The sequence below is a fragment of the Xyrauchen texanus genome, chromosome 32 (assembly GCF_025860055.1).
Source record: "Xyrauchen texanus isolate HMW12.3.18 chromosome 32, RBS_HiC_50CHRs, whole genome shotgun sequence".
Lineage (NCBI taxonomy): Eukaryota > Metazoa > Chordata > Actinopteri > Cypriniformes > Catostomidae > Xyrauchen > Xyrauchen texanus.
This window is the reverse complement of record NC_068307.1, coordinates 25,872,489-25,888,127: the sequence shown is the minus strand read 5'-3', so window position 1 is coordinate 25,888,127 and position 15,639 is coordinate 25,872,489. Positions and strand designations below refer to the sequence as shown.

Below are 15,639 nucleotides of genomic sequence, written 5' to 3'. Positions count from 1 at the left end.
ATAGACGATTTCCTGTTGGGCTGAGGTAAAAAGTAAAAGTATGAAGGATATATGAAACGATGAGATCTATATGTGTACCGAGTTTCATATTATTACATGCAAGCGTGTTTGATTTATGGACCAAGTTTTCGGACCCCATTCCAGGGGGCGCCGTCGAGCCCCCCTGCCACGCCCCGGTACCAGCTTCAGCCCGGCCCTAATGGCCACGGGTTCTGACCCGTGTGCAAAGTTTCAAGAGTTTTCGAGCACGTTAAGAGCCCCAAAAGTGCCCCAATAGTCGTAAAAAAAATAATAATCATAGTCATCCTAACGAAAACAATAGGGCCTTGCCTTTTAAAGGCTTGGGCCCTAATAAAGCACATGTAAACTCCTGACCCACTGGGAATGTAATGAAAGAAATTATTCTCTCTACAACTATTCTGACATTTCACATATAGAATTTGTCATATCGACAAGCTCTAGTTTACTCCATTATTTTATGTTACTAAAAGCCTTTATTGCACAAGACTATTGATAAATAGGTGCATCATAAATGTACGTCCAGCGCCTCACATGACAAAAATAGACTCCACTCTCAGTGCCCGTTCTGGAATGCACCACCACACTGCTCACACATGCAGCATGAATGCTGTAACCTGTTAATATGGGGACAGAAATAAATATGTCCAGCTTGCGTGCTGCAAACACAGGAGGTGTGAAACAGGCCTTAGGGTCAGAGAGAGGCTGCAAAATTGTCATGAAAAACTACATTGCAATTGTTTTTTGCAAGACACCTTATGAGTGTAGAAAAGTGTAGTAAATAAGCCATTTAGTATTATAGTCTACATATCAAATAACTGGGAGTTAAAAATTTGAACATAAATGACCAAATATACTCAAAACAAGATTTTAAAATACATCTATAAACTATATAAGAATAGTCCTGACACTAACCTTTGACTTTAACATAGATTAAGTCTGGGTTGACGCACAGGGCCAGGTTGCTTGGCAGAGTCCATGGAGTGGTGGTCCATGCAATGAAACTCACAGTCTCATCCTCCAACAGTGGGAAGTTCACAATCACTGATGGGTCCTGGACATCCTGTAAAACACATTGCAACATATCATCAATGACCCTGTTTACACCCTGTTTAAACTTTGCAAGTTATGTGTGGCTTTAAAGAAAATAACAGTCCAATCAGAAAATTGGAAAAAGATGTGCGTCACTGCATGTTTAAGTCAGGCAAACCGAAGATACTGCATGAATGGTTATTTTCTTTTAAAGGAGCATATAACCAAAAAAAGCTTATAACTATTGTTTTAGCACAATGACTGATTGACAAGCGAGGAGTCAGAATTGTTATGTTGTCTAGGATCCATCAGGATGGACTTGTGTTTACACTAAAATAATGCTGTCATCACATGCATTTCCAGAATGTAGCTTAAGTGATCAGATCTCAAAACGCTTTAGGAGGTAGACCGATATATTGGTTTTACCAATTAATCAGTGCTGATAGTTCAAAAAGCAACTGTTGATAGTTGCCGATAGGTTTTTCATCCTTTAGTAATTTCAAAATAAGAGTCCTCAGTATGTTTCAGGCTTGTTTATACTTAAAGTTCCTGCATTATGCACAAAATCTTTTTTTTCTGGTTATATTGGGATTTTGGTTGAACAAAAAACTGCATCTGGATTTTTAATAATTTTGGACTCTTTGTCTTGCTCACCATAATAAAGAAAGAATTCCTTTTTTTATTAAATTTTAAAGACTATTGGCCGATTAATCGGTTATCAGCCTTTCCCACCACCTTAGTTATTGTATCGGGAAAATTCACTATCGGTTCACTTCTAGTAAACATGGTCTATGATCCAATGACCTCTTGGTAGTTTGATCTGTATTTCAAAAGAGCTTTTAAACATTCATCATTTAACTCAGCAGACAAATCACATTAGCAGTCGCACTCCCTGAATATGTGCCATATTAATGGAGCACAATCAAAAGAAGTCGAAAATGTCTGTTAAAAATGCAATGAACTTCCATCATGTTATGACCTTGTAGTTCTGATTGGCCTCAAAGTTGGAGAGAGGCGTGTTGCAGGCAGTGGAAAATGGCATGACCTTCACCCCTCTGTACACCAGACCTTTATCATACAACTGCTTAAACACCCACCTGAAACACAATAATAGCAAATAAATAATCCTCCTTTTACATACAGGGGTTAAAGTGAAAAAAAAATCCTGAGCCTGAACTTTTTGGGGGTGGGGGGACTGCACAGACAGACTTATCTTCAAATATTGACGATAATAACAAAAATACAGTAACAAGAGTTTAAAGTGCTTAAAAAACTGGTAAACTGAGACTGAGATGGACAGATTCACTTCTCTTCAATGATTATGCTTTGCACCATTTATTTAAAAGTAATATGTCAAATAAAGTGTTTTCTTCTGAACAATAACAAGTGCTTAAATAACAAGTGCTCAAAGTGCTAAAGAACTGAACTGCTAAACTGAAGATTAGAAGTGAAAATCAAGGCCATTATCACTTATTTTTTCTTTTTTTCCGGGTTGTAAGCAAAGTCCTGCAAACTCGTTCTTTTTAAGACATTTGGACCAGAAGATGGAGTGTTCATGTAACTCACATGTTGATTTGAAACCGACAGGCTAGTTAACGCTTTTTTGTCTTCTGCTAGTTTTCTACACAGGGTGACCAGTGGCTGCCAAATTCTGAATGACAAATCATGTTCTGCACGTATTTTTAAATCGCAGACACGGTCAGTCATAGACAACGGTGTGTCAGCTGTAACAGTTGCTCCGGCAACGTCGTGGTAAGTTTGACTGCACGGGCAGCGGCTCTATGACCCGAGTCTAAAGCACTTTCTTACCGCTGCTGGCATACAGTAGCTTCCTCGAGCAAATCGGGCTCTCTCAGTTTCTGGCACCAACTGCCAAAAGGCTCGCCATCTCTACTTTCTTCAATCCACGCCCAGCGCCATTTATTTTTGAGTCCTTTATCTATTGCTAGGACATCATCCCCAAGCTTCATAAACTTGCGCTCCATTTCACCGACAACGCTAACGTGAGATTGACGTATGGGTGTCAATCATACAGTGTTGCCAGGACCCGCCCTTCTCTGCTTCTGATAGGCTTGTAACGTTAGTTAGAGCTGCGTTCCTCTCATATGATTGGTAGGTGAAATAAATTGACTAGAAAATATTAAACCACATGCGCAGGTTCCCAAATATTCATTGTTGCCAACTTAGCGACTTTGTCGCTATTTTTAGCGACTTTTCAGACCCCTTTAGCGACATTTTTTCAAAAAAGCGACTAGCGACAAATCTAGCGACTTTTTGGACAAACCCTAGCAACTTTCCAAATTCCAAATATCGCCAGTACTGCAAGCGTGAGGTCTTACTTCCCCGCTGCGTCTGCTCTGTTCAGTGAGCGGCTGAGAGGAGCAGCACATTCCTTTGACTGCACGCCAGCGGACATAGACATGAATGAGCTGCGCATGTGCACGCTGTGTTAGCAGGAACCAATCAGTGATCACATAGCAGCTGCCTTCTCCTTTTTTTTTTTTATTCAAAACATTTAATTTGACCGTTTTTTCTTGGCATGCGCTTATATTCACTACTAATCAGTTCATTCCGATTCGGTTTCTGAACTCTCCGACTTCAGATCGTATATTTACAGACTCTATACATTTTACTTATCCAAACACAACAATAAACCTTCTTCAAACTCATAAACATGTAACGTTAGCTAAGTTCCGTTCCGTTCCGTTGTCTAACAGAAAATATGTAATTCAGAACCGTTTTACTGGACATTCGGCTATATACTTATATAAAAAGAGTATGAGCACGGTTTAGGGGAGATAACCGTTATTATAAACTGAAGTAGGCTACAGTACCGACAAATTAGGAAGAATGCAAATTCGACGCGATGACGTCATTAATATGCTAATGACGCATGACGTCATCTGGCGACATTTAGCTACTTTTCGAGCAGGCTTTAGCTACTTTCATTGACTTTATTTATTGTATTTTCATTGAAAATAGTTGGCAACACTGCAAATATTATTTTATTTTTTTCCCTCACGGCTGCACGCCGGAGATCCTTTAAGCCCTGTACATAACATTTGCTCAGACACATTGGAGAAAGAATCGCAGTTAGCTAGTAATTTTAGAAACACTTCAACTAATGTTAACGAATGGAACCTTATTGTAATGGGTATCATGAACTAACAATTAGCAATACCGTTTTTACAGCATTTCTTAATTTTTGTTAATGTTAATTTAAACATTCATAATTGTTCATTGTTAGTTCATTTAAGTTCATAATGCTTTAACTGATGTTAACAAATACAATGTTAAACATTAGTATTAGCATTTTATGTTATTAATATTAATCAGGATTAATAAGTGCTATAAAAGTATTGGTCAGTGATAGTACATGTACAGCTGAAGACAGAAGTTTATATGAACCTTGGCCAAATACATTTAAACTCAGTTTTTCACAATTCCTGAACATTAATCGTAAGAAACATTTCCTGTCTTAGGTCAGTTATGATCACTACTTTATTTTATGAACGTGAAATATCGGAATAATAGTAGAGAGAATTATTTATTTCAGCTTTTATTTCTTTCATCACATTCCCAATGGGTCAGAAGTTTACATACAATTTGTTATTATTTGGTAGCATTGCCTTTAAATTGTTTAACTTGGTTCAAACATTTTGGGTAGCCTTCCACAAGCTTTTCACAATAAGTTGCTGTAATTTTGGTCCATTCCTCCAGACAGAACTGGTGTAACAGAGTCTGTTTGTAGTCCTCCTTGCTCACACACACTTTTTCAATTCTGCCCAATCAGAAGCTAATTGGCTAATTGTTTTTCTGGAATTTTCAAAGCTGATTAAAGGCACAGTTAACTCGGTGCATGTAAATTCTGACCCACAGGAATTGTGATATAGTCAATTAAAAGTAAAACAATCTGGCTGTAAACCATTGTTGAAAAATTACTAGTGTCATGCAAAAGATGATGTCCTAAACAACTTGCCAAAACTATAGTTTGCTAATATGAAATCGGCAGAGTGGTTAAACAATGAGTTTTAATGACTTCAACCTAAGTGTATGCAAACATCTGACTTCAACTGTAAGTGTTGTGCAACTGAAAATTTGAAAAGATATTAAGCTAAACATAGCTGTCTGAATTACTCTCAGCTATTCTGCTTGATTCAAAAATTACTGACTTCATGTGAAAGAGTGTATTTTATTTTATTTGTTATAACAATTTGTCACATTTTAAAAATGCAAGTTCAATTCCAAGTATTCTATTGATTCATATGGTCATGAAATTGCATATATAATAATGACACGAGCTGTCACTGTTTAAAATGTCATGTTAGCTACACATTAACAAAATATTCACAACATTGAAATCTAAAATTTGAAAAATAATTCCATATCCACCACTTCAGTGCTTGTACTATGTAAAAAGAGCAGTGTCTTACTGTCTGAATGTGATCTGCACGATTTACCTCCATAGGCGCTTGAGATGTAAACATTTTACAGTGACAGCAAAATCAGCATCTTGCAGCTCGTCATTTAAAAGTTTTGTTTAGGCAATTATAATTATTCAAGCATAATTTTAATTAGTTATATTTACCTATAAATATATATTTTTTTTATATCTTAAGCGGTAGACACACAAATGAGTATTTGGGCAAAGAAACAAAAAAAGAATTACATGTGTTTGTCTAGTGAAATAATTCATAGGATATTGTTCAGTAGGTAAGGTGACCAAATCACAGCATCTGTTTATTTTATTTTTTTACATTGCAAAAGCAGAAATCAAAGAATCCAAGAACCTGCAGCACAGCGATTGGTAAGACTAAAAGCTTGGCTATACTTTCCACATGCCGTTACATCTCGTGAATGGTATTGTGAACGAAAAATTTGAAAATGCACTCGTTCTCTTTAGAACAAAAGGCACATGTGCAGACAATGCACATAGATGTGTACTAGCTTGATGGAAAATGTCCGTAGTCCGTAAAGTGACAGATAATTATTATTTTGAAGTGCAACCTCTAGCTGGCACATTATTATTTTTTCTTTCTTGTAACATAGCTGTATGTATACTCATCAAAAAGGTTTGTAGCAAGTTGGTGCATTAATAAGGACTTCAACTGTTGTGTGGTTACAGGTACATTAGGTACTTTACCACAGATTTGAATGCAGCTTATCCAATAAGATTTTAGAGACAAAGCTATCTGTTGTATAAACTGTGTTTGGGACTTTATATTGAAAGGGGTGTATCAAACAAATAATTTTTCAACTTCAATTCCACATACTCTTAATAGTTACAATGATAAATTAGAATTTAACATGCTAGCAGAACTCTTACCATACGGTCTCCATGAACCAGGGGTACAGGGTCTTATAGTCATTTCTGAAGTCAATCCAGCGTCCCATTCTCCTCACTGATGTCTGATGTGAAAAAGCACAATATAATTCAACATTGACAGTGTATAAACTACTTACACATTTACAAGTGTAATTAGAAACAAAGGTTTTATCTTATGGTAAAGAAATGTTAGATGAAGTGTGCAATATCTGCGGCAATAGCGTAACCAAACAGAACTGCAAAAATAATCACTGTTTTCAAACACGTAGTTCCATCCCAAACTCACACCATTGGTTGAGTCAATGTTGCAGTATCAGGCTTGAGGTGTCACTTAAACAGAAAATTGTTTTTATAGCACCACAGAGCCAGTGTTTAGGAGAAATTACCCAAAAAATAGCTTTGACGCATGCACAAAGTGCTGTAAACACGCTCTGTTCATGCATCAAAGCTATTTGTTGGGGGTATTTCCCCTAAACTCTATGGCTCTGTGGTGCTATCAAAGCAAGTGTCAAGCAGGAGAAAGTGTGAATGCACAAAGTAGACTGCAGATGTCAAGAGTTATAGTGAATCAGGAGTTACATCTTGGTCTGTTACAAACCAATTTGTATCGCTTCAGAACACATGGATTAAACCCAAATCATATGGATTATCTTTATGCTGCCTTTTTGGAGCTTGAAAGCTTTTGACCCCATTGACAAAAAAACACATCAGATATCTTTGAAAATATTCTTATTTAAATTACGCAGAAGAAAGAAGGTCAAACACCTTTGAAAAAGCATAAGGGTGACTAAATTATGAGAAAATTATCATTTTTGGGTGAACTATTCCTTTAAGTGAGAGTTAAAATACACGCTCATGACACACGTACCTCCCAATCATTGGCATATCTCATGACGATACTCCTGCACTGTTTATTGTACTCTGCTATTCCCATCTTGGCAACATCTTCAGGTCCTTTGATATTCAGAGACTTATCAATCTCATATTCCTAAAAGACATAAACAGTAAAGTGTTTTACATTGCACAAGGTAACTGTAAGTACCTAGTCACAGGGAGGAGAGAGGGGGCAGAAAAGGCAGCACTGGAAACAGCACAACTTGCGTCCACAAGAATCTTGCTGCTTTGTCGTGCACGACTGCTAGCAACACAAACTATTTAAAATATTTATCTTTTTGCAGATGCCACGTGTCACTGGATAAACAGAAGTGATTTTATTCATAACCAATAACAGAGCACGCACTTTTAAAACAACATGGAGAAAATAATGTTGCCGAGTTATTAGAAAAATTGGTTCTCTCTAAAATGTGAAAAACTTTTTTTTTATTTAATGCCTTTATATTTCTCTAATTTTGTTATTTTATAAGCCATCATTTACATGCAACACACAATATAATATTTTCAGTAATTGCCTTATTTAGAGATGCTGTTTTATTCCAATAAATTGTCAGTAAAAGGAGGTGCTTAACATTCAGGAACTTTTGATCAACCTACATAATTTTATAAGAATAAATAACTAAATAAAAATGCTAGTAGCTTAATTTAAAACTAAACAGGTTAGGGACTAACTAGTTTTGGACCAAAGGTTAGTTTATAGTTTTGATAAACTTCCCATAAAATATAATGTGTTAACATGATTTTAGTGTGATAAAATCGCTTGCTAAACTTTCTCTGTAAAGTTATATCCATATATATCCAGAACGACCATAAATATGACGATTTAAACAACTTGAAAGCTCAAATAATACATGGGTTTTTACAGATGTATAATTTTCTAAGTGCTTTTCTAAAATATATATGACTCCCAATTTGGAATGCCCAACTCCAAATGAGCTTTAAGTCCTCGTGGTGGCGTAGTGACTCGCCTCAATCCGGGTGGTGGAGGACGAATCTCAGCTGCCTCCGAGTCTGAGACCGTCAATCCGCGCATCACGTGGCTTGTTGAGCGCTTTACCGCAGAGATATAGCGTGTGTGGAGGCTTCACGCCATCCACACACAACTTGCCACACTCCCTACCGAGAGTGAGGGCCAATTTGGTTGCTTATGAGATCTATTCCAAAGATGAGGCTGGAGTCACTCAGCTTGCCCTGAGAACTCCAGTGACACTGAGCTACCCAGGCTCCCCAATTTTTGCTTTTTTAAAGAAAAGCAGGGGCAAGTAAAAATATTTTTTTTGTGGTAATCAACATTCACAAATTCTATCAATTAACCTTAACTCGTATTGAACCCAGACTATTCCCTTTAAGGAGGGAAAATCCAGTGGTAACAGGGTTGCACCCACAGTGTGGGATATTAAAATTAGTCACATATATGTTTTATATTATTATCATTAAAATTTGTTACATTTCAATTCAACACAGAATGGTGATACAGACATGCAATGTGTTTCAAACTAGCTATGTGTCATGCTAGGATATTTTTTTTTAGAAGTAAATCTGGCGCTACTTTACCCACTCACAAGGTGGATAGAAACAACAGGAATGGCACAGAGGAATCCAGCAACACTTGCAGTAAAAACCTTTATTAAACTTAAAATGAATAACATTGGTTAATATTACTCATTTTAATAAAAGGTTTTCATTGCAAAGGTTATTTTTTTAGACAGTAGTTTGTGTAACATTTCTAATTGAGCTTAACAGTCTAGTTACAAAAATAAAAATCCCATTAATTTTCTTCCACGGACAGCTTGATTTTCAAAAATAACTTAGTAACATTTGAAGACAGAGCTACCATGAACTAAAAGGTTGTTCATCAATGGTATATGCTTTTGTTAAAGCCATCAGTCTGCTTATTTCAACTTCATCGTTTAAAAATCGTGTTTGATAGTAGAAATCATAGAAAACAACTTCATAGTCCATCAGAGAAAGCTTTACAATCAGACAACCGTGGCGAAAAAAGTTTAAAAAAAAATTGTTTCTATACTTATAATCAACAACCTAAAATCAATAGTTTGATATATTCCCATTGTTTATAATTTGACTATGTCATTAGTGGTGCTTCATGGGATTATTTCGTGCCCTCGTGAAAGTTGGTAGGTACCATTGTTTTGTTTTTTGTCTGATTTACAAATACTTTTTTGTGTTAAAACAAAGTTTGTCATGTTGTGATTCAACGGAGAGCTTGTTGGTTTGGTTCATGGCTTACAACTATTTTATGGAGGATTTTATTAAAAGCTTATGGAAAAAACATCCGGAAACCAGACAGCTGGAAAAGCGGGCGGTAGGGTTGCAGCGGTATACCGGTTTCACGGTATACCACGGTTTGAAAATTGACGGTTATCATACCATGTACATTTGCTTATCTACGGTATTGAGAAAAAAATGCAACCGGACGAAGATTCTCACATGCGCATCTCCTTTCCTTCTCGACTGTCTGGCAGACTCGTCAACTTGCGCCACACACACACACACATGCAGCAGATGTCAGAGAGAAGCGAGGCGAGGGGGTCTGACATGAATGTGTGTGTGAGTTAAAGCAGTGTTTCTCAACTGATCTATTCGGACTGGGTCGTGGACAGCAGGGAAATAACAATGCCATGGTCACTTCTGCCATTGAAGATATTTCGGCGGCCGCCCAAGTGATCGAGTATTTACCTGCCGACGGAGATTAAATGATAATCTCGCAAACAGCTAAAGACTTCTCATCTGCATTTTCGCGAGTGTAACAAGCTCGCGCTAATGATCTGCTCTTCTCTCTGGCACGCGCATTCAACAACTGGGCTTCCCTCGATATTGCTGAGCGCAAACATCAAAACTGTGACCAATTTCAATTCAAGCGAGACTTTTCTAGTTTAAAGTGTTACGGAGATTGTCAATTCGATCCTCTCAAACAGTAGCAGCCCTGACATGCCAAACAGCAAGAGGAGGAAAACAGCAACACTGTGCTATGCACCAAAACAAAATTATAAATAAAAAAAATTACACACCATCACCTTTACAAATTTGTTTCAGGATTTTACATGAGTAAAAGAAAAAGTTTCAGTTTAATATTAAATAATCTAAAGATAGAATATATTAGACCTCATTTTATATCAACAGTGGCAGTTGTAGTTAAAGTTTCAAGATGTGTTTCAGCTAGTATTTATTTTTCATAAATAAATTAATTTATTATTATTATTATTACTATTATTTAAGACTAGCACACTGACCTAACCATGGTAATGAGGAGCCTTTCCAAAGGTGTAATATGTGTATTAATATTTAAGATTAGGTAACAAAAGGGATAATAATGGGCCCATATAAGTAAATATGCTCTTCAATTTTTAAAAGGGGTACTTCCTGTTTTTGACATCAACAACAAAATTAATGTCACTTGCTGCATGTCCTTGTACTGGAAAACCATGAACAAAACTATGCAACATAAAAGGAAATGCAACCCAGGATTCATTAAATACAGGTTATGTTTAATCTATGGCAGGTCGACACTTGATGTCCAATGTAAAATCTGTCCTGAAGCAAAACCAGTTGAGAACCACTGAGATAAAGGTACAGACAGGAGCAATCTGGCCTCACTGTCGCACACCTACAGTATATGTTAACTGTTAATAATCATAGGACATTACTTCAAAAGCTCACACAGCTGATGTTATTTTTCATTTAACATGCTATGATAACATGTAAACTAACATGATTTAGTTATATAAAATGTTATAGTTACATGATATTTTTTAGCATGTTTATTATAATTCTATTAGCTTTCTTATTTTTTCTATTTATTTTATTTTCAAAAGGGAGACTTTTTTTTTTTACACATACTTCAATAAAAAATGGTTTCAAGTTTCAATTATAATTAAAGCTGCGAGCAGCGATGACGGGCCCAAGCCGGCGGCACCGCCACCCCTGGGCCTTTAGGGTCGCCGCGCACGACGGGCAATAACGTAAGCTCGCTTCGACCGTCGAGAAGATGTGTGCAAATTCCAAGAAATCCACATTCAAACCAAAATATCTGACTTTCTGTTGGTCTGTTTGTTCACTTGAGACATAAGGGGGTGATTTAAAAGCATTTTGAAAGTGACACACTTCCTTCTGCCAGTTGGTGGCGCTATAACTGACTCACAATAGCAACATCCATGCGATCGGCCTCTTACAGCGAACACACTGCTGAAGTTTCAGTCGAGATCAATTAATGTATGCAGAAGTTATAACAGACTTCCTGTTTGTCTTACTGCCTTCTGCCAGTTATTATAGGCTTTGTACTTTACTCACGCTCCAATACCGACGTAGAAAATCATCCTCTTTACATGCGCAAAAATATGCTTGGAAACATCACAGTGGAGCGGTGCTTACTGTGAATGATACGAATTGTACTACTGACTATTTAAACAGTAATTTTTATATGGTAGGTTTACTATTTTATTATTATATTTTATTGCGGCTATAATGAACAGGCTGCAATGTCAAGATTGCAATGATGGAGAGTGTGTGTGTGTGTATTTGTAACCTTAAAGGGGTCATATAATGCCATTTTTGTACACGTTAATATGAATCTTTAGGGTCTAAATGAAAACTTTGTAATATACTTTTATTAAAAATTCTCATTAGTATTTTAAGAAAACACTAATTTTAACTGCTCAAAAACAGCTCCGTTTTCAGCACACCGTTTCAGTGCATATGACTTTAAATGATAATGAGGTTTGGTCACCCGCCCCTCCCTCCGTTCTGGGGAATTCTAGTCTTGAATCATATGCATTTGCAAGATGTAAACAGTATTTTGCCAGTATTGTGTTACCATTCATCTTCATGCAGTTATAACTGTTTTTTGACATTACTTCTTAATCAGTAACATACAAGTATACCAGGTGTAACTTAGTGTTACCATGTTAACTGTAACACCTGCGTACACAGTTTTTAATAACACAATAACCATAACGCGTTGTTCATTATAAACGTGGGATTATGAATTATATTGAGAACGTCGTAACGTTATGGAAAACATGCCGTAATGTACCCTGAGTGTAAACATTAGCCACATGCAGTTTAGCGTTGTTTTGGTTAAACTGACCTCTGAATGCCGCTTTACCTGCAGTTGAGCGTTGTTAAACTCACCGATGAATGGGGTTTTACACCACAATGAGCGTTGTTAAACTCACCGATGAATGCGGTTGCCTATGAACGCGCTAAACCTTTGCTGAGAGGGCACTTTGATATCAGATTGTGAGGGTTTTTAAACATAAAAAAACTGTTGGAGGGCCAGATAAAGATGATCTGGGGGCCACCATTATACTAGCCCTGCCATAGATTATTTATTGTAGCCTATTCCTTTTTATTTTTATTTATTGCAGTCTCGACCCATTCGCAGCAGACCATTGCAGTGAGCTTACCCAAGACGTCAAATTTCAACGCTACAGGCTCCGGTTCAGAGATATATAGAAGTCTATCGGACTACCCTGCACGTTATGTTTGCTCTCCTGATCACAACAGAAGTGGCGTAGATAGTGGCGTGTGCAAAACTGTCCCAATTCTGCTTTTCACAGCCGGGCCCTTAGCGACTTACTCCGCTAAGTGCACTTTCAACAAGTGTCCACTTCGAGGAAGGCCTTAGGGCATAGTGTGCATATTGGGACAGGGCCTTCCTGTTTTCGGTCGAAGTCCACAGTAGTCGATTGTCGAGTTACGCAGCGATCATTGGTAACTAAGCAATTCAAGAGAACGCGCCCCATTTAAGTCAATAGGGTGCAACAGAGTTCTCAACAGAAAATATCACTCTAATCACCCTTTTGCTAATGAAAAAATAATAATCTATAAACAAAGTCAGTAACAGCTAAAATAATTTTAGCTCAAATTTATTTATTTGCTAAAATAAAACATTTACTTACTTTCACATGTTTCATTAAGTCCTCGGCAGTTGCATGACCCATGAACTGGGATCCCAGGTATCTTGACTGCACCTGCCCGCCCTCCCAAAAGCGTACGTGCAGGTCCAGCTGTTTCGTTTTGGTGGTGCGATTAAGACTTTCGTCGAACATCAGCACGAATGGTCCCGTGATTTTGGAAATTAGTCATCATCCGCTATTCCAAAGCCGTAATGGCTGATGGCTGTCGTTTGCTGGAGACCCTTCACAGCAGTTAGATGTTTTTCACTTTTTGAATGAGACTCCAGCGCCCGTACACCCAACATTCCCAATTTAATAGCTTTCTTGCATAAGCAGTAGGCTTCAAATGCGTTATTTGCAACTGGCTTTAACCAAGCACGAAATTCAGATTTTTCAAGCCAAGTATCGCTAAACTTGCACTTCCTCATACCTGAATAAAATCCGTTTAACGTCTTTCTGTGGTATCCAAGAGACTCGCGCCAATAACACGGAAGCTCAAAGCTGATTGGCTGTTGCATGTTGGTCTATTTTGTAGTCATAATACAGCGAATTATATTTGGACTAGCGAAATAAGAAACTACAACACCACGGAATTAAAAAAAAAACATTCCAAAGCTGCTGGGAGCATTTAAATGAGATTTACATGGACGTAGGAAAATTAAGACCTGTTAAAAATTATTTAAGACCTAGAACACAATACTTCAGCAAATTTAAGACTTTTTAAGGCCTTAAATTGTGATTTTGAAATTTTAGACTTTTTAAGACCCTTGAAAACCCTGTTCTGAGTAAAATCACCAAAGCAATGACGCTCACGACTCCCGTTGAAGTATCCAGCATCTCTAAGGTCTGCAAATAACTCCATCCAGAACTGAGGCGTATATACATTTTTAAGAGTCCTCAAGCTGATGTTTACACCGTGTACAGCGTACTGAGTGGCCCTCGTTAAAATATTGAATGCAATGATGCAGTATGTCTTGTTTTTCCGTCTGGTCCGCGTCTTTTAAAAACTCCAAACACCGTTCTCAACAGTCAGCACGTACAAGTCTTCTTCTTACGTTAAAACAACGAGAATACAGAAAATGTGCTTAGACCTCCACCTAGTGGTTATATTATAGAATTAAAGGAGAAATTACATATGAGACAGCTTTATAACTGAAATGGCTTTAACTGAAATAGACAAGTTTAATATAACTATTCTGATAAGTGTATATTTCCAACATCATGTTTGTGTTATCCGTTTCTGTAAGTTTTTGTGACGTGTTTCAGAAAGATAATCGCTTAGACAGAGCAATAGTTTATTTTCATCTTAACCGGACATCACAGTTGATCAATGCAATAATTCATAATTCAATATATTGATACCGATTTCTTTATCAACTGTTTGTTCAATTGAGACATAAGGGGGTGATTTCAAAGCATTTTGAAAGTGACACACTTACTTCTGCCAGTTGGTGGCACTATAACTTTGACTCACAATAGTCACATCCACGCGACCGGCCTCTTCCAGTGAAGAAACTGCTGAAGTTTCATCGAGATCAAGTAATGTATGCAGAAGTTATAACACACTTCCTTGCTGTTTAAGCTGCATTTATGTGCTTTTTTTGAGCTTCAAAGTTCTTGTGCAATGTGTTCCACATTCAAACCAAAATATCTGACTGTAGGTCAAAGTATGAAACCAATACCCCACTTTTGTCTGAAGGTGGCGCTACTGAGCCCCTGCACCAGGCATCAAAAAGAAAATTCAAGTTTGAAAAGCTGCCACGACAACAGTATTTAAGATATCAATAATCCTTTCACACGTCTACATCTGCCGGTGTTTACATTATACACATAAAGTCTGAAGTAAATCGTGTAACAATAAGTGGGTGATTTTAAAGCATTTTGAAAGTGACACACTTCCTTCTGCCAGTTGGTGGCGCTATAACTTTGACTCACAATAGTCACATCCATGCGATCGGCCTCTTACAGCGAACACACCGCTGAAGTTTCATCGAGATCAATTAATGTATGCAGAAATTATAACACTCTGACTGTTTCTCGTTCTCGCCATCATTTCGTTTCCTCGCCACGGCCAAACCGTTAGAGATATCAAAAATCTGCCGGCAATTTTTCATGCTCAATGTCTTGACATCATGCTGACCGAGTTTGGTGGCGATTGGTGGAATTCTCTGGGAGGAGTATTCCAAATTCCATTGCGTGCGTTTTTCAAACAACCCTAAATAGACGGTTTCCTGTTGGTCTGGGGTAAAAAGTAAAAGTATGAAGGATATATGAAACGATGAGATCTATATATGTACCGAGTTTCATATTATTACATGCAAGCAGGTTTGAGTTATAGACCAAGTTTTCGGACCCTGTTCCAGGGGGCGCTGTCGAGCCCCCCTGCCACGCCCGGGTACCAGCTTCAGCCCGGCCATAATGACCGCAGGTTCTGACCCGTGTGCAAAGTTTCAA

The 15,639-nt window shown here is 37.5% G+C and overlaps 1 protein-coding gene across 2 annotated transcripts in view; it reads right to left on the bottom strand.

The window, feature by feature from the left end:
- Nucleotides 1-15,639, bottom strand: part of LOC127625691 (isoleucine--tRNA ligase, cytoplasmic-like) — a 210,136-nt gene that overhangs the window by 183,185 nt on the left and 11,312 nt on the right. For both annotated transcript variants that reach the window (XM_052101027.1, XM_052101029.1), the window contains exons 4-7: nucleotides 7,245-7,364; nucleotides 6,377-6,459; nucleotides 2,030-2,147; nucleotides 934-1,081 (exon numbers count right to left, since the gene is read on the bottom strand). In XM_052101027.1, the coding sequence (XP_051956987.1) occupies nucleotides 934-1,081; nucleotides 2,030-2,147; nucleotides 6,377-6,459; nucleotides 7,245-7,364 (469 nt within the window). The remainder of the gene's footprint in view (nucleotides 1-933; nucleotides 1,082-2,029; nucleotides 2,148-6,376; nucleotides 6,460-7,244; nucleotides 7,365-15,639) is intronic.